This window comes from Leucoraja erinacea, chromosome 9 (assembly GCF_028641065.1).
Source record: "Leucoraja erinacea ecotype New England chromosome 9, Leri_hhj_1, whole genome shotgun sequence".
Classification (NCBI taxonomy): Eukaryota; Metazoa; Chordata; class Chondrichthyes; order Rajiformes; family Rajidae; genus Leucoraja; species Leucoraja erinaceus.
In genome coordinates this window covers 25465191-25483552 of record NC_073385.1, presented here as the reverse complement: position 1 = coordinate 25483552, position 18362 = coordinate 25465191, and the positions used below count along the sequence as shown (strand labels likewise).

The 18362-nt window shown below is 42.7% G+C and overlaps 1 protein-coding gene across 1 annotated transcript in view; it reads left to right on the top strand.

Moving 5' to 3' along the window:
- The window catches only part of mdga2a (MAM domain containing glycosylphosphatidylinositol anchor 2a), an 845563-nt gene that overhangs the window by 821238 nt on the left and 5963 nt on the right, over positions 1 to 18362 (top strand). The window contains exon 16 of the mRNA XM_055640389.1: positions 8526 to 8631. Coding sequence (XP_055496364.1) covers positions 8526 to 8631 — 106 coding nt within the window. The remainder of the gene's footprint in view (positions 1 to 8525; positions 8632 to 18362) is intronic.

The following is an 18362-nucleotide window of genomic DNA, read 5'->3' as shown; positions in this document are numbered from 1 at the left end:
GGGACAAAGCCATAAACAGCATTTACCATGTAATCGTTTGGGACCTGTGGGAGAGTAATTGAATTTCAATCATGAATGAGAGTGTTTTTGCTCCCTCCTGTCACAATATTTTCTTAACTTACCTGTGGCATCAATCACTGACCGCACAGTTTAAGATAATCCTTCATTATTAGCACATTGTGTACATGTAATGCATTATTAGCACATTGTGTACTTGTAATGTTCTGGTAATGCAAAATAATTCTATTTTGCACTGATTTGTGAGTCTCTATTTGAGCAGTTGTAGGTTTATGACATTACCGTGTATCCTGGGCTAAGAAAGGACAATAAAATTAGCCATTGGCAAGACTCTGGTCCAGTATGTTTCGAAACAGGGCCTCATTAATTAGTAGTAAAGATAGAATTTGATTACCCACATAACCACTTTTACTCTTTAAACTCATGCAAAGAATAGCCAATTACATTACTGGAGCCCACTAAGGCACGTGCACACGTCTACAAAGATGGAAAAGTAATATAATGAAATAATCGTTATCAAATGAGTAATTGCACAAAATTGGATTAAAATTCAAGAAAACCTTATTTGCATTAGTGGCCTTATGTTTAATGCAACACAATCTGCTGCCCTGGAAATGTAAATGTAACTTGGGAAAAATGATTAAACTATCAAGCATTAGCCATTAGACATTTGGCAGAGCGCCTTACTATAAAGCAAAGGAGGCCTTCCCCCACCCCTGTTGCCTACTTCATCCGTTGCTCTTCCACTAAACTGTCACTAAACTCTAAACCCCTCCAACTTATCACAGCCCCATTCCTATGTCAACTCCCTTCCTCAGTGCCCACTTAAACTGCGTCACATTGCAGGTCTATTTCACCCCAAGCCAAAGACAGACACCTCCCAATAGCAACACAATTTAGCAAAGCCATTACTCTCAATAACTGATGCATGCTCCTATACTAAAGGGTGATCTACTAATCTTCATGAATTATTCCTTTAATGCAATTAACACTTTTTCAACAGAAGTATGATTTAGATGCTAGACAACAATAGCACTCAAACTCATAAAGACCACATATAACATTGCAGAAATATGCAACAAGGAACTGCATTGCACTTACATCTTGCATTCTACAAACAATAGAACATAGAACTGTACAGAACAGGCCCTTTGGCCTACAATATCTGTGTTAAACAAGCCCAACTCTTATCTGCCTGCACACAATCTATATCCCAAATATCCCTCCATACCCTGCATGTCCTTATGCCTACTCAAAAGTCTCTCTAATATCTGTTGTATCTACCTCAATCACTGCCCTCCCTTCCCACACACAGTATATTCCAGGCACCCAGCACTCTTTGTGTAAAAATACTTGCCCTGCACATCCTCAATAAACCTTTCCCCTCTCATCTTAAATCTCTACCCGCTAGTATTTGATTCTTTGGGTGGAAAAACAAATGTTTATTTATGTTTAGAGATACAGCCTGGAAACAGACCCTTTGGCCCACCGAGTCTACACAGATCATTGATCGCCCATTCACATGAGTTCCATGTTATCCGGGTTGCGTGTCCTAAAACTAGGGGCAGTTTACAGAAGCTAATTAACCTACAAACCTGTATGTCTTTGGGATGTGGGCGGAAACTGAAGTACCCGGAGGAAACCATTGCAGTCACAGGTAGAACATGTAAACTCCATACAGACAACCAACAAATGAAGAGATTATTTTGACTGGCATTTATGCGCCTGTATATGTGATATGACTGTAAAAGGTTAAACAATTGGACAATTCCATGGACTATACGTTCAATTTTCACACTGGAGACTTGAGATGACAATCAAAGCTGGCAGTTTAACAGAGCAGTGAATAAATGCTGCCTTGTCAGAAGGAAGAATATTTAAGGAAGAATTTTTAAAACAAGTCCTCAGGGCAAATCTAGAAGGTCCCATGCCTCTATGAAGAACAGTAGGCTGTTTGTACTGTTCTCCCAACTATCATGAGTATGTTGTCGAATCTTCATCCTTGCGCTGTTTCTGCATTCATGTGATTGACAAAGTGGCTGCTATATTTCCTTTCTCTACAAGGGTTACTAATTTGAATACTAAGTGGTATACTTTATTGTCACATGTGACAAGGCACAGTGAAATTATTTGCTTGCATACCCAATGTATGCAAATAGCGGCCACCTACAGCGCAAAGTTACAAAGTACGCCGGCTCCTCCTTTGTTCTCCCCACTCCCCCACCTCCCCCCTCCCTCCCTCCCCACCCCACAGTGGTTCCCCCACGTCGGGTCCACATTGTACTTGGTTCTTCCTCCCTCCCCATTGTCCATTGTTCTCCGTCCCCTCACGGTGGTCCCCCCATGTCTTTAATTGGTTGTGAGATGTGTTACTTGAACAGAAGTTCTTGACTTTTTTGTCTTGATCTCACAGACGTTTCACAAACGCTTTCACGGAATCTGCAATTTTATAAATTGTTTTCTTTGAATGACTTTTTAAATTGTAAGGAGCCCCCACAGATGCAAACACAGGAAGGCAGATTGGCCTTTTTAATTCTCCTTGTAAGAGAAAGAAAGGAACAAAATTTGATATTGCGTTCATGATGGAGAGCTGACATTGGTGTTAACCGTGGCTTTTTAAGTGCAATGTTGTAATTAAACATAGCGGTATAACTGCATCTAGCAGGTTGCCAGGGAAAGTTTGTAACTACAGATGGAAAGTTTGTGATCACCAGTGTGATCCTAATTGTGGTTGCATTAGCATTCAGAGGCAGAATAAGAGTTAAGATATGTGTAATATTTCTCGTAGGAGTTAATTTTATTTCAATCAAAGTCTTTAAAAGCAAAATTGAGTTTGCAGGATGACGCTTAATATTGCATACAAAAAAACTATACTGGGTTTTTGGCTTTGTGACTGAAACCTCAGCTTCAAGGGAAACAATTGATACCTTGACATTTTAGCAACTGATCAGTTTCATGTCAGCTGCAATGAATTCTTCCATTTGGTTGCAATTGGGGATATTGCAGAATACTGTAGGTTGAAGAATACCTCCCTGGGATGCAAGGTTTTCAGTTTTGATTAAAATCTGACATGGATTATGTATTGCATAAAAAGATGTAAACACAGAAAGGCAGATTAGGAACTGAACCACCTTGGTAGGCAGTGAAGGGCTGTAGAAAGATTGAAAAGGTCAATGTTGTGCCCTGCAGTAGGACAAAGAGATTAGTCTTTTTAAGTGAAATAAGTCAGCAGACTGTGGTTAGCAATACATTCTCTTCAACGTTGCTTTATTAAATGATGTAGATGGTACCAATTTTAAGTTCATTTTTTAAGGTAAAGTAGAATTGTGATCTGCAACACGAGTTGCCTACATTAAAGAAACTGAGTAAATGCAGAGCATGAAGGTTTTGGACATGAGGTCATTAAATCTTAGACAGGTCAATTTGAATGGTACTGAGTCATGGAACAATATAGCATGGAAACAGGGCCTTTGGCCCAAACTTATCCATGCCGACCAAGATATCCAGCTAAGCTAGACCCATTTGCTTGTGTTTGGATCATATCCTTCCAAACCTTTCCTATCCATGTACCTGTTTAAATGTCTTTTAAGTGTTGTTATTGTATCTGTCTCAACCACATTCTCTAGCAGCTCCTTCCATATACTTCTACAGATACAGCATGTAACCAGATACTTTGGCCTACCAAATCCATGCCGACCAGCGATCACCCCAGTACACTAGCACTGTCCTACACACTAGGGACAATTTACCGAAGCCAATTGACCTACAAACCTGTACGACTTTTGAGTGTGAGAGAAAACCGGGGCACCCAGAGAAAACCCATGCGGTCACAGGGAGAACATACAGACTCCGTACAGACTGCACCCATAGTCAAGATCAAACATGGTTCTCTGGCGCTGTAAGGCAGCAACTCTACCACTGTGTGTAACCTTCCAGACTACCCTACAATGTGGGACCTTATCAAAAGCCTTGCCAAAGTCTGTATAGGCATCTAGTGCCTTGCCCTCATCAATCCTCTTGGTTACCCCCTCAAAAAACCCTTAACAGATTTGTGAGAAACTTAAGAAGAATGGAAATTTGTCAAAGCCAGCAGGAGTCAAACTGCAGCCTTGGTTTATATGAGTATTAATTCTGAACTTAGATAATGTTTCATACTTATTCTGGAAGGTTGTCTTCGGTACCTTATGGCAATCAGACCGTGTCAGAGCAAAAGACCTGTCACCAACTCACCATTCAGGATAATGCTGATGAACTGAAGATCATGGTGAACAAGTTATCTGTTGCATGGGTCAAGTTACGTGGATATCAATATCTATGTTATGAACCCAAAATCTATGTTCTGAACAAATATTTGGGCAATGAAATTACTTTTGTTACCTTAGCTTCTTACCATCTCACAGCCTTGATGAAAACCCCAGTGTGAATATTACCACAAAACTCAATCACAGTGGACAAGCTGACTGGAACAGCAAGTTGTTATTCTGAAAATAATGGTATTAATCCATCAGGAATTAGCTATGTTCCAAGTAGGTGTGGAAATTAATCAGTTTCCGTCCTTGAAGTCTCCAAAGAATTCTTCACTTGGAATCACCTGGAAATAATGGATCACCAACAATTAAATCCTCAATTAGGCTGACCTTGTAGATAACACTAGATGCTCAGATAAATCTAGGACACATCGACACTTGAAGCATACTGCAAGAATAAGCACAAAATGTTGGAGTAATATAATGGGCCAGGCAGCATCTCTGGAAGACATGGATAAGGGAGGTTTCGGGTCAGACCCCTTCTTCAGATTCGTTGAGTTACTCCAGCATTTGTTGTTGTTGTAAATCAGCATGTGCCGTACCCTGTGTCAAAGCATACCATACCTGATAAACGTGCTCAGTGGCCATTTTGAGAACCACAGACAGTGCAGAGAAAGGACAGGTATCTGAATAGGAAAGGTTTAGAAGGATATGGGCCAAACGTGGGTAAGTGGTACTTGCATTGATGGGGCATCTTGGTCGTCATGGACGTTGGGCTGAAGGGCCTGTTTGCATGCTGTATGACGGTATGACAAACCTCCAATACAGAGACAATGTTAAGTAAATTCTGGAAAAATTAATCACTTCCACTGATAACTGGGGGAATTACGTCCGTAGCTGCCAATATAAAATTTTGTCGAGTAATGTGCAATCACCATGGAAAACCACCAGAGATACCTAAGCTTACACTATAGCCTGGAAGTGGACCATGCCCCAGTCTCCTTTTGCTAAGCTGATCTGTTGGTACAGGCAGAAGATGTGCAGCTAGTGGTTTGGCCTTTGTTCTCACATTGACTACCTGGCTCTGTTTCATTCTTTAAAATATTGAATCATTTTCCTGTTTGAAATTAAAAATTGATCTTTAGAAAATGTATCTGCCACTGAGATCTTTGGAAGGCTTAAAATGTGATGGAAAGTGATTTCCATAGCTCAACCTATTTAATAATCTGAGGTGCAGCTATAGAATCATGCACAAACATCAAATAATTCTCCCTCAGTACTTTAAAGGATATTTTGTGGATTGAGATAAGTTCACAGTATATATATTATGCAGAAATGTCACTGGAAATGGCACTTGCACTGAAGTAGCAAAGCTGGGCAGATGGGGTCATAAACTGCTTAGAGCTCTTCACAATGAGCTTCTGTGACTGAATTCCACAATTCTACGTGGTTAGTGCGTCATACCTTCACCTGCCAATTTTACCGTATTGAGCTGGTTTGAGGGGCTTTACGGCCAATTCTAGCTCATTTTGCCCAGTTGGTTACGGTTGATAACCTCTGTCCTATTTAGAGAGGTGGGTGAGTAAAGAAGGGTAGATGTATTGAAAGGAATCACACGCTTAGACAATATCATGTTGCTTTTTAATTAGTTTCTAAAAATGGCCAGTGGTCAAGATTTGTGGCATTCCACCAGCATTAGTGAATGTCAATGGAAAATTCATAATTATAATTATCACAAGATTCAAAAAGCTATTTCATTTGTAGCAAAGTTTGCAGACCAAGGATTTCATGCTGACTGGAGAATTGAGCATGTCATCCATGTTAACATTTTGGTGGGTGCTGAAGGAATGTTGTGCAGCTGGGTGCTTCTATCTTTTGGATGAGAAGTTAAATCATGCCATGGTCATGATAATCAAAGAGCAAGATATTTTTCTTGAGGACATTTAGTCTTTAATTATTGGCAATAAAAAAGCTGAACTGGATTAACAGGGCATTAAGAAAGGTCCTGTCCTGAAACATCATCTATCCATGTTCCCCAGTGATGCTGCCTGACCTGCTGAGTTACTCCGGCACTTTGTATCTATTTTTTTGTAAACCAGCATCTGCAGTTCCTTGTGTCTAGGGTGATCTGGTTAATTGTTTTTCTATTTGTTGGACATGCAATATTAATTGCCCAAAAATGTTGCTTGAAAGCCATAACTAAAATTCTGAACTCATTGGTTGAAAAGATCTTTTAGAGGAAGGGAAAGGCTGTATAAAATGCAGGCTATTGTTCCCAATGCAGCCTCAGCACTGATTCCAATGAAAATGTATCAGTCAGTACAGACTGAAAGGGAATGAGTGAATTGGACAGGTTCAAATTGAATTCGAGTGGCACAACAGGGCAGGTTTATTAAAAGAAATGCTTCTACTTGGTAAATGAATTCTGGAACAGTGTTCAAATGTATTCCTGGTCGATGAGAGGTCTTCAGGATTCTAAATTGCTTTGGGCAATTTAACGTTACACAACAGTGGCTGTGAGTCTACTTCCATGCATTCTGATATTCAAGTCTAATAAGGTTAGCAGTACTTCAAATAGAAGAATCAATGTGTTTTGATATTAGATGTTCCACAAAAATGGAATATCTGGGCACTTTAAACAGGATAAAATTAATCATATATTAGACATTAAATGTTTGGGAAGGTTTGGTGTTACCAGGAGGGAAAATGTGCCTTTCTTCATTACTGCTATTGAGTGCCCAAAGATAAATAAAATGTGATTCCCCTGTGTCCACTTCCAGCAGGGGCAAGCAGGTGGCCAGTATCAATAATGCTATATTGTTATTTAAGAAGCTTGCATCGTGTACGGGAAACATTTCACTGGGAGCACAGGATTACGGGATCAGCCTTCCAGCAAAATAAAGGTTTAAGGTGTTGGAAGCAAGGAGAGTGAAGCTGGTTTGTAGGTTTAGATGATCATCCACTGAATGTGAAATTCTTAAGTAGGCATTTGATTTTCTTTTTAAACAGTTTCCTCTAACCTGCTCTTTAGAACATAGTCATCATGTTGTGCAGCATTGAATCAACCCTCTCAGCCTCCTGTGCCTTAGTCTGCATAAGTTCCATATTCTTCCACGCTTTGCTCATTCAACCACCTATCAAGGTGACTCTTAAATATTGTCAATATTTCTTCCCCCAACACCTCCTCTGGCAGCTCATTACAACTACCAATTACTTTTTGTGTGAAAGATTTACTCCTCGGGTCCTCTAAATCTCTTCCATCTCACCTTAAACCTACATCCTCTAATCACCCCTTTATAGAAAACTGACCCTGGTTATGTATCTTATCAATGCATCTCAGAATTTTATATACTTCTATCATGTTACCTCTCAGCCTTCTTTGCTCCAGGAAAGGACAGACCCTATCTATCCAATCTCTCTGATAACTCAAGCCCCCTGATCCAAGCAACATACATGTGAATCATTTCTGCAGCCTCTCTAGCTTAATCATATATTTCCTGTAATGTGGCAATCAGAACTGCACATAATACTCCTAGTGCAGCCTGACCAATGTTATTTATAACTGTAAAATAATACATGGCAAACAGGGGACCCAGCACCAATTCCTGCAGCCCACCACTTATCGCAGGCCTCCAGTCTGAAAAATAACCCTGCACTATCACCCTTTGCTTCTGCCCACCAAACCAATTTTGTATCCAATTGGCTAATTTGCAGTACATCCCATATGTTAAAACCTTCCAGATCAGCAACTTATCAGAGGCCTTATTAAAGCCTGCCCTCATCAATTCTCTTGTCACCTCTTTGAGAAATTCAAACTTGTGAGATGATTTCTGACACATAAGCCATGTTGACTATCAATATTCAATCCATTCCTTCCCAAATGCAAATAAATCCTGATCTCAAAATCCATTCCAATACCTTCCCCACCACAGATCAAGGCTCACCAGCTTTATAGTTCCCTGCTGCCCTGAAATAAACATACAACACATTGCTCCAGCCTTTCAGTACCTCATCTGTGGCCACTCCCCTGCTAAACGAGTTTAGACCTTCCCAAGTAGTACTAGCAAACCTTCCTGTGAAGATATTGGTCCTCTTGCACAGGTCACATCTGCCCAAGTAGCTGAAGCCCTTTCCGCCTATATCAGCTCTTCAGCCATGTATTCATCTGCCTTATTCGCCTCTATTCCTGTAGTTACCCTTATTGGCATGTTAACACAACATGTTTGCTTGCGGGACTAATCTTTGTTATTTGTTCTACAGCTGATATTTGAAGGCATTCGAGGGCCTGGCATAGAGGGGGATATTGCGATCGATGACATAACCGTTACAGAAGGGGAGTGCCGGAAAGTCGACCAGCCTCGCAACAGTAAGTAAAATATCTGTGAACAAAATAGGCATTTTAGTGTTTATTGGATGCGGTTAGCAACTAGCCCACAAAGCAACTAAGGTGAATGCCATTTAATATACATAGAAACATAGAAAATAAGTGCAGGAGGAGGCCATTCGGCTCTTCAAGGCCAGCACCACCATTCATTGTGATCATGGCTGATCGTCCCCAATCAATAACCCGTGCCTGCCTTCTCCCCATATCCCTTGATTCCACTAGCCGCTAGATCTCTATCTAACTCTCTCTTAAACCCATCCAGTGATTTGGCCTCCACTGCCCTCTGTGGCAGGGAATTCCACAAATTCACAACTCTCTGGGTGAAAATTCTTTTTTCTCATCTCAGTCTTAAATGGCCTCCCCTTTATTCTAAGACAGTGGCCCCTGGTTCTGGACTCGCCCAACACTGGGAACATTTTTCCTGCATCTAGATGTCCAGTCCATTTATAATTTTATATGTTTCTATAAGATACCCCCTCATCCTTCTAAACTCCAGTGAATACAAGCCTAATCTTTTCAATCTTTCCGCATATGACAGTCCCGCCATCCCAGGGATCAATCTTGTGAACCTATGCTGCACTGCCTCAATCAAAAGGATGTCCTTCCTCAAATTAGGAGACCAAAACTGTACACAATACTCCAGATGTGGTCTTACCAGAGCCCTATACTAAACACTTATTTGAATCGAAAGTGATGTTGTTGTGAATCACTCTTTTTAATACAAGTTCTAAATGTTTTTAAGTTTAAGACATCTTCTACATATAAATGCAAAGGAACCCATGCTGCACACAGGATATTTTAGGAGTTTGATTCCATTCACAGAAATTATATGACAACACAGGCTTGGCGATCGCTTCTCCCAACACCTCCGCACAGTTCGCACTAACCAACCTGATCTCCCGGTGGCTCTGCACGTCAACTCCCCCTCCCATTCAGAATCTGACCTTTCTGTCCTGGGCCTCCTCCATTGCCAGAGTGAGGCCCAGCGCAAATTGGAGGAACAGCACCTCATATTTCGCGTGGGTAGTTTACACCCCAGCGGTATGAACATTGACTTCTCCAATTTCAGCTAGTCCTTGCCTTCTCCTTCCTTCCCCTCCCTTCCCCAGCTCTCTCACCAGCCTACTGTCTCCACTTCTTCTTCCTTTCTTTCCCCCCCCCCCCACCTAACAGTCTGAAGAAAGGTCTTGACCTGAAACATTGCCTATTCCTTATAACCATAGATGCTGCCTCACCCGCTGAGTTTCTCCAGCATTTCATTCATCTCTAATTTAATTCCTTTTTTCAAACCTTGTTTATTCTCTGATATCTTCAAGCCATATATCAGTTAAAATATAATTTCAAAAGGGCAAAAGAAACATTTGATTTTTATTTTCTTATAAATGAACATAAAAATCAGGAGAGATATAAACTGGGTGTTGATTTACAGTTGCCTGTCTCAAATTGTTTCAATTCAGAAGCTGATCCTTTGTCTTCTTCCAATTATGTTCCACTGCAGAAACTATAATAGTTTCTGCTGCACTATTTTATTCAATTCATTCATTCATTCTATGACCATCACTGACAATCATTTTGTCCATCCATCCCCGATTTACTCTTAACTGCCTCCTCTGATCAGCAACAATCACATCTGGAGATTATTTAGGTACATAGAAACTAGGCCAGGTAAGGACTTTACAAAATGGATATTAATGAAAGGTAAAAGTCATTGAGCAAAGGATGACTTTGAAGGTGTGAATGTCATTTATGTAAGTGTCTCTTCCTTTTTTGTTTCTCAATGCCAGACTCCCATGTGTGTACTAAATGTGTGAACCTGTCATTCTGATACGATTCAATACGATACGATACGATGGCACTTTATTGTCAGACCGAGGTCTGAAATTTGATTTTGCATACAGCCATACCATAAAATAAAGAACACAACACACAATAGAGTCCAACATAAAACATCCCCACTCAGCAGAATCAAAAAGTTTCCCACAGTGAGGGAAGACACCAAAGTTAGTCATCTTCCTCGATGTTTCTAATGTTCACTGTGTTCGGGGCCTCCGGAGCCTACGCAGTTGCTGCTGTGGGCAGCCCGCCGCTCAGGCCCACTCGCCGGGATGATGGAACTCCGACGTCAGAACGAGAGACCAACCTCAGCGGCTTGGACCTCCAAAACGGCAGCTTCCCACCGGAGTCCGCAGCTCCCGACGTCCCCAGGCGGAGATTCAACGCTGGCGGCCCTCAGGAAAAAAGGGCCCCAGGTCTCCGCGATGTTGCTCAGCGCCGCCCGCGCTGGGAGCTCCACGAACCACAGCTCCACGATGTTGACGCTGCAGACCTAACGCTTCGGAGCTTCACACGGCGAACCAGGTAGGTATCGCTGGCTCCGCGGTGAATCCAGCGCCGTGCCGCCACTGCCGAAGCTCTGGTCCAGTTCCCGGTCTCCGGCAGGAAAGGCCGCTCCGATACAGCTGATAGGCCGCGAGGAGGGGAGCGAGGACGCGACCCGGAGAAATAGTCGCATCCCTGCCAGGAAGTGACGGGGAAGCGGTTTCCCCCTTACCCTACCTCCCTCCCCCATATAAAAACTAAAGAAATCGCCCAAACAAACCATTTAGACAAACTAAAATTAAAAAAAGATAGAAAAAAACAGACAGGCTGCAGGCAGAGGTTGCAAGCAGTGCAGCACCCCCTTCTGCCCCTGATGTCCAAGACAGTTTTAGCCGTTGTGCAATATAATAGATAAATTGCCTTCCAAATTAAGGTTCATTCTATTTCTCACTCAACCATTGATATAATCAATAATGTCATATTAAACTCATACATTAGTGAGTGCTATCTGGCAGCATTTTACACCAAACCTGTTATGCACTGCTTAGCATTGTAACACTGTACCAGGCCCACATTGTGGCCAATGCTTCCAGTACATAGAATTGTGATATAGAACTGTCTAAAGTATACGGTACACACAAAATAGGTTAATGTGTAAAATTTGCCTGTTTGGAGTTTGTTTTATTTTAAGATTTTGTTTATCTCAAATTGGGAGACTTGTTCATGACAGCAGCAAACCACAATGGATGAAGGTACACTGGTTATAAACTCAACAGATTTATTAAGAAGGTTGATTCCAGGTCAAAGAAGCTGTAGTTAACAAAGATGATAGTCGCACTCTGTCCTTCAACAGCTCAGAGGTCAGCATCCAAGCGCATGTGATGAGTATACTTGTCCATTATCTTTTCTCTCATACAAATACAAATTACAAATACAAATTGCCTTTATTGTCATTCAAACAGACAGAGGTTTGAACAAAATTTTGTTCCCTGCAGTCATAGGAATAAAATAAACATAACACACAGTTAGTACAGTTTCACACAAACATCCATCACAGTGAATCTCCAAACACCTCCTCACTGTGATGGAAGGCAAAAGTCTTATCTCTTCCCTGTTCTTTATTCTTCTCCCGCGTTGAGGCGATTGAGGCTCCTGTTGTTAAAGCCCCTGGTGGGCGTTGGTATGTCCCGCGGCCAATTAATCCGCACCAGGCGGTGTAAGGCCCTGCGACGGGACGATTCAAACACCGCGATTCAGGGCGGGGCGAATTTGCCGTTGCGGGAGCTCTCGGAAATCGGTCTCCCAACAGGGACCTGCGAGCTTCTGATTTTTACCGTCCACAGGGCCTGCGGCCGAGGCCTCCGAAGCTCCGCAGTCGGGTCGCCGCCGCGCCACCTCAGCCTCCGTGTTTGTTTGTTTACCATATGGCTGTTTACCATATGGCTGTTATTGAAAATAAAATAACAATCATCAATTATAAAGGACATTAGAAGGATGTGAAAGTTGCCATATACATGTCTCTCTTGTTTCCCAATCCTGGGCAACTTAATATTGAGAAACAATAAATAATGATGTGTGTTTATAATCTTATAGTTCTGCTTAAATGTATTTAGTTCTCTCTCAATAATTGATATTAATGATATTGACAGTATTAAATCATGACCCTTCATTTATTTTCTTTGAATCTGTGGGAATTCTTTGATTAAGTAACAAACAAGATAGACAAAGGAGTCAGTGGATGTTGTTTACTTGGATTTTCAGAAGGCCTTTGTTAAAGCACATGAGGCTGCCAAACAAGATATGAGCCCATAGTATTAGAGGCAAGTTACTAGGATGGATAGAAGATTAGCTGACTAGCAGAAGGCAAAGAGAGGGAATAAAGGCGGGCTCTTCTGGCAGAGGCCGATGACTAATGATGTTACATAGGGGTCAGTGTTGGATCGGCTACTTCTCATGTGAAATGTTATTGACCCGGATGATAGAATTGTTGGCTTTGTGGCCAAGTTTACCAATGATACAAAGTGGATGGTCAGGTAGTGTTGAGGAAGCAGGGAGTCCGCAGAAATAATTAGACAGAGGTTGGGAGAGTGGGCAAACAAGTGGCAGATGTAATATAGCATAGCAAAGTGTGCAGACAATTTTCTAAATGGGGAGAGGATTCAGAAATCGGTGATGCAAAGGGACCTGGGAGTGTTAGTGCAGGATTCCCTAAATACTTTGCACGTTGAATTGGTAGTAAGGAAGGAAAATGCAATGCAAGCATAATTTCAAGAGGACTAGTATGTAATGCTGTGGTTTTATAAAGTGCTGATGAGACCACATTTGGATTATTTTGAGCAGTTTTGGGTACCATATCTGAGGAAGATGCTGGCATTGGAGAGGGTCCAGGGGGAGTTTTACAAAGATAATCCAGGGTTAACATATGAGGAGCAGTTGATGGCTCTGAGCTTGTACTCGCTGGAGTTTAGAAGGATGGAGAGGGATCTACGGAATAATGAAGTTCCTTGAGTGGACGCGGATAGGACCAAACAACACCGACTCGGAATAAAAGGACATACCTTTAAAATGGAGATGATAAGTAATTTCTGTAACCAGAATCTGAATTCTGCTCCTGAATTATGTTTCTGCTTCTGAATTCATTGCCACAAACGGTAATGGAGGCAAATTCATTCTGCTCCTATGTCTTGTGATCGTGATCTTACCTTGTCATGACCAATTCGCAGAATTTTCTTAACCCTTTCCCTTTTCAAAATGCATTTTCTCTCATTTATTAACATTCTGCCGATTGATTCCTTCACATCCGTTTATTCTCTGAACTATTCCTTGTACAATTGACTAGAATTCTGTCGCAAATGTTTGCATTAGCCACATGGCCCATTGGATGTTTCAGCCCCTACATTGCTGCTTAATGTGCAGACACCAGAGTCCAAATTAGTACCCTCCCTTCCACACACACTGCGAGTACTATTGTTCATTAGCACACTTGTTTTATCCTTGGCCATCTGTGTATTTCAAGAACAGCAGTCTAAATTAGGGCCCTGCCTTTTGCTTTCAGTTAATCCTGTTAAACATAATCTTGTTCTGGTACATTCATTGTAAAGAGCATTATTTTTCATACAACTAACCTTAATACATTGCTTCTCTACCTTGACTATTTTGAATACAGAGCTAATGCATGTTGTGTTTGCTTTATCAATTTTTAAACCATTGTTTCATTGTAATAATAAGGTACATACCAAGACACATTTATAATTAGTTTATAATTAGTTTATACATATAGAGCAGTCAGCTATTCATTTAAGCTAACTTTACACTAACACTATCCTGCACACTAGGGGCAATTTACAATTTTACCGAAGCCATTTAACCTACAAACCTGTATGCCTTTGGAGTGTGGGAGGAAGCTGGAGCACCCGGAGAAAACCCACGCGTTCACAGATAGAATGTGCAAACTCCATACAGACATCACCCGTAGTCAAGATCGAACCAAGGTTTCTGGCATTGTAAGGCAGCTGCTCTACTGCTATGCCACTGTGCCGCCTTGCACTCTTCTGCGCTTGATGGCATCTTTCCCATAGCAGGGTGACATGATACTCCCTGCGGCCTCTCCAATGCGTTGTATCACTATAACAGAGGAAACAACATCCCGTATTCCTTCCTCCAGAGTGCTCTAGGTTTACGAGCAGTTGTCAAAATGCTGGCTGCGACCCCTGACTGTAATCTTGATTTGAAAGAACAAAGTACTAAGGACTGACAGTCAGAGGTCTAGATGTTTGATCCAGGAACATGAGTCTGAATCACACCATGAAGTGGAACTTAAATTCAAGTAATGAAGTAAACCCATAAAGAGCCAGTGACTCCAGACCTACTAACCCTCTCTTTGAAATGGCTGCGGCAACAACATGCCGAGGGGCCAATAAACCCTGGTCTTCCCAGCAACATCCACATTTTTTAAATGAACACTGGTGAATTTGTAATTAATTCTTTAGGGGTTGCACAGCTTTTAATTAGCCCTAGTTTCTGAAGCATGCCTGTTTATTATTTTAAACACAGTCAAACTGACAGTCCAACACATTTGGGACTTTGGTGATGCCAGACAAGCTAATGTCATTCCCATTAATAACCAGACAAACTTTTAATTATCTTTTCTTTAAATATGTTATATTTTAATTAATACTGTACTCATGCAGGTATGAACAATGGAATAAACTTGAAGCAAGGTCTATCCAAATGCCATTGAGATGATTCTGGCATTTTTAGATTCAGTAAATGAATGAAAAGAGCTGCAGCTGTTGGAAACCTGTATGAAATACCAAAAGTGCTCAAAATATTTAGCAGGACAGGCAGCATTGGTGGAAAATGGCGGCGCACCTGAATGCAGCGGCTTTGCTCTCCCCCGTGTGGATGTTGTTGTTTTTGTCTGTTTTGTCCATTTGTCTGTGGACCTGCGACTCGAAATACAACCGGCAGGACCTTCTAACGATTGGGACGCTGTGTAGCGAACTAGAGTTCGCAAGAAGCTCCCACAATGATTATATCCCGCCAGAAATCACCCGCCCAGCGAAGTCCGAGTGGATCACCATACCGAACGGACGGTGCGGGAGGCGGCGCAGACGGAGGCTGCAGAAGCGCGGTTGTCGAGCCGGCATTCACGCTAGGCTAAAGGAAGCTCCTTACAGACCAGCGCTACCCAGCATCTTTTTGACGAACGCCCGATCGTTCAGCAACAAGATGGACGAGCTGGAGCTGATCAATGAAGAAAACACAACTGTGCAAACCTGCTCGATTATGGTGGTAACCGAGACCTGGCTTCACGCTGGGATCCCGGACGAGGCCATCAGTCTGGTAGGTCGCACAGCACACCGGGCCAACAGGAGCAGTGACTCCGGTAAGAGCAGAGGGAGGGGGGCTATGTATTTACTCCTATGACAAATGGTGTACAAATGTAAATGTTGTCGAGAGACATTGTTCACCAGACATGGAGTTTATTACATTGAAATGTCGACCCTTCTACCTGCTGCGGGAGTTCACAGCTGTCGTTATTCTGACTGTTTATATTCCACCAAATGCCAACGTCAAGCTAGCACTGAACACCCTGCTAGCATCAATCAACAAACTACAGACTGCGCACCCTGATGGGATTTTCATCGTGGCTGGAGACTTCAACCAGGCTAATCTAAAAACTGTCCTCCCTAAATTCCACCAGCATGTCACGTGTCCGACGAGAGGTCAAAATACACTGGATCACGTGTACAGCAACATTAGGGATGGATACAAAGCCTCCTCTCTCCCTCACCTCGGCCAGTCTGACCATCTCTCACTCTTTCTCACCCCGGCATACAGACCTCTCATTATGAGAACCAAGCCCAGTGTGAGAAACATAAAGACTTGGCCCGAGGGCGCTGCCGCCTAACTTCAGGACTGTTTTGAGAGCACCCAGTGGGACCTGTTTGCAAACCAGGACATATAAGAATATACATCCGCAGTCATGTTCTATATATAGAACTGTATCAACAACGTCACTGTCGACAGGGAGGTCAGGTGCTATCCAAACAACAAACCATGGGTGACCAGGGATGTCAGGAAACTGCTGAGGGAACGCAACTCAGCCTTTAAATCTGGCAGTGATGAATTGTACAGCACTGCCAGATCTAAACTAAAGAGAGCCATTAAAGAGGCAAAGACAGCCTATGGAAGAAGGTTAGAGGGGTATTTTAACGAGAGGGACCCTCGGCGTGTCTGGAAGGGCATTCAGCAACTCACAAACTACAAGGGCAAGGGGGGGCCGATCATCAGCAGCAGTAACAACTCGCTAGCTGAGGAGCTCAACCACTTTTTCACCCGTTTTGAGCTGAATGAGGCGGAGCCTGCACCTGTAGCCGCACCCAGCACTGACGACCTGGCACTCACTGTGCCACTCACTGTGCCACTCACTGTGAGTACGGAGGAAGTCAGAAGAACACTCCGCAGGGTCAACCCCAGAAAGGCTGCTGGCCCAGATGGCTTCCCAGGGAGAGTATTGCGGGACTGTGCAGACCAGTTAGCGGAGGTTTTTAGTGACATCTTTAACCTCTCTCTGTCAACGTGCACTGTCCCTAAATGCTTTAAGACTGCTACCATCGTGCCTGTACCCGAAAAAACATCCATTACCAACTTGAATGACTATAGACCTGTTGCTCTCACTTCAACGGTGATGAAGTGTTTTGAACGGCTGGTCCTGGCCCACATTAAGTCCTCACTCCCATCCACCCTGGATCAGCATCAGTTTGCATATAGAGCTAATAGGTCAACGAAGGATACCATCAACATAGGTCTACATTCTGCACTGACACATCTGGAGCGTCCTGGCTCATATGTGAGGATGTTATTTGTAGATTTTAGTTCTGCATTTAATACCGTCATCCCCAGCAGAATGGTGGACAAACTGTCTGATCTGGGTGTTAATGCAAACACATGCGGATGGATTAAGGACTTTTTAACAGACCGCCCACAGACTGTCAGGATGGGGTCCAATTACTCCCCAGTCCTGACGCTCAGCACAGGAGCGCCACAAGGTTGTGTGCTGAGTCCCATCTTGTATACAATATACACTTATGACTGTATACCAACACACAGTACAAACAGGATCATCAAGTTTGCGGACGACACGACTGTGGTGGGACTGATAAACAACAACGACGAGTCTGCCTACAGGGATGAAGTCCAAAAACTGACTGTCTGGTGTACCAAAAACAACCTGGTACTCAACCCATCAAAGACAAAAGAGCTGGTCGTTGACTTCAGGAGGGAGAGGAGAGAGGAACCTGCTCCCTTTTACATCAAAGGAGACATGGTGGAGAGAGTCACTGGCTTTAAGTTCCTGGGAATAAACATCTCCCAGGACCTCAAATTGCAAATGAACACCGTCACTCTCGTGAAGAAGTCACATCAGCGGCTGTATTTCCTGAGGTCTCTGCGGAGAGCAAACGTCTCACAGCCGCTGCTGCTGTCCTTCTACCGATGCGCCGTGGAAAGTATCCTCTCCTATGGAATCCTGGTGTGGTTTGCTAGCTGTACTGTGGCTGAGAGGAGGGCGCTGCAGGGAATTATAAAAACTGCACAGGGCATTACAAACGCTCAACTGCCCTCCTTGGATGATATATATAGGGCCCGATGCTTGCTCTGAGCCACAACTATCAAGCAGGACATATCCCACCCTGCCAACCACCTTTTCACTCTGCTACCCTCTGAAATGCCGCCAAATTCATTTAAATTCGTTTTAAATACTTATTTATTATTTTACTAATAAGTGTACATATGTGTCAATGGCTGTCGTGTTTGTATTTTTTTAACCGGAGGAAATGTAATGGACAATAAACGTATTCATTCAATTTAGGGAGAAGGGGAAGTGGAGG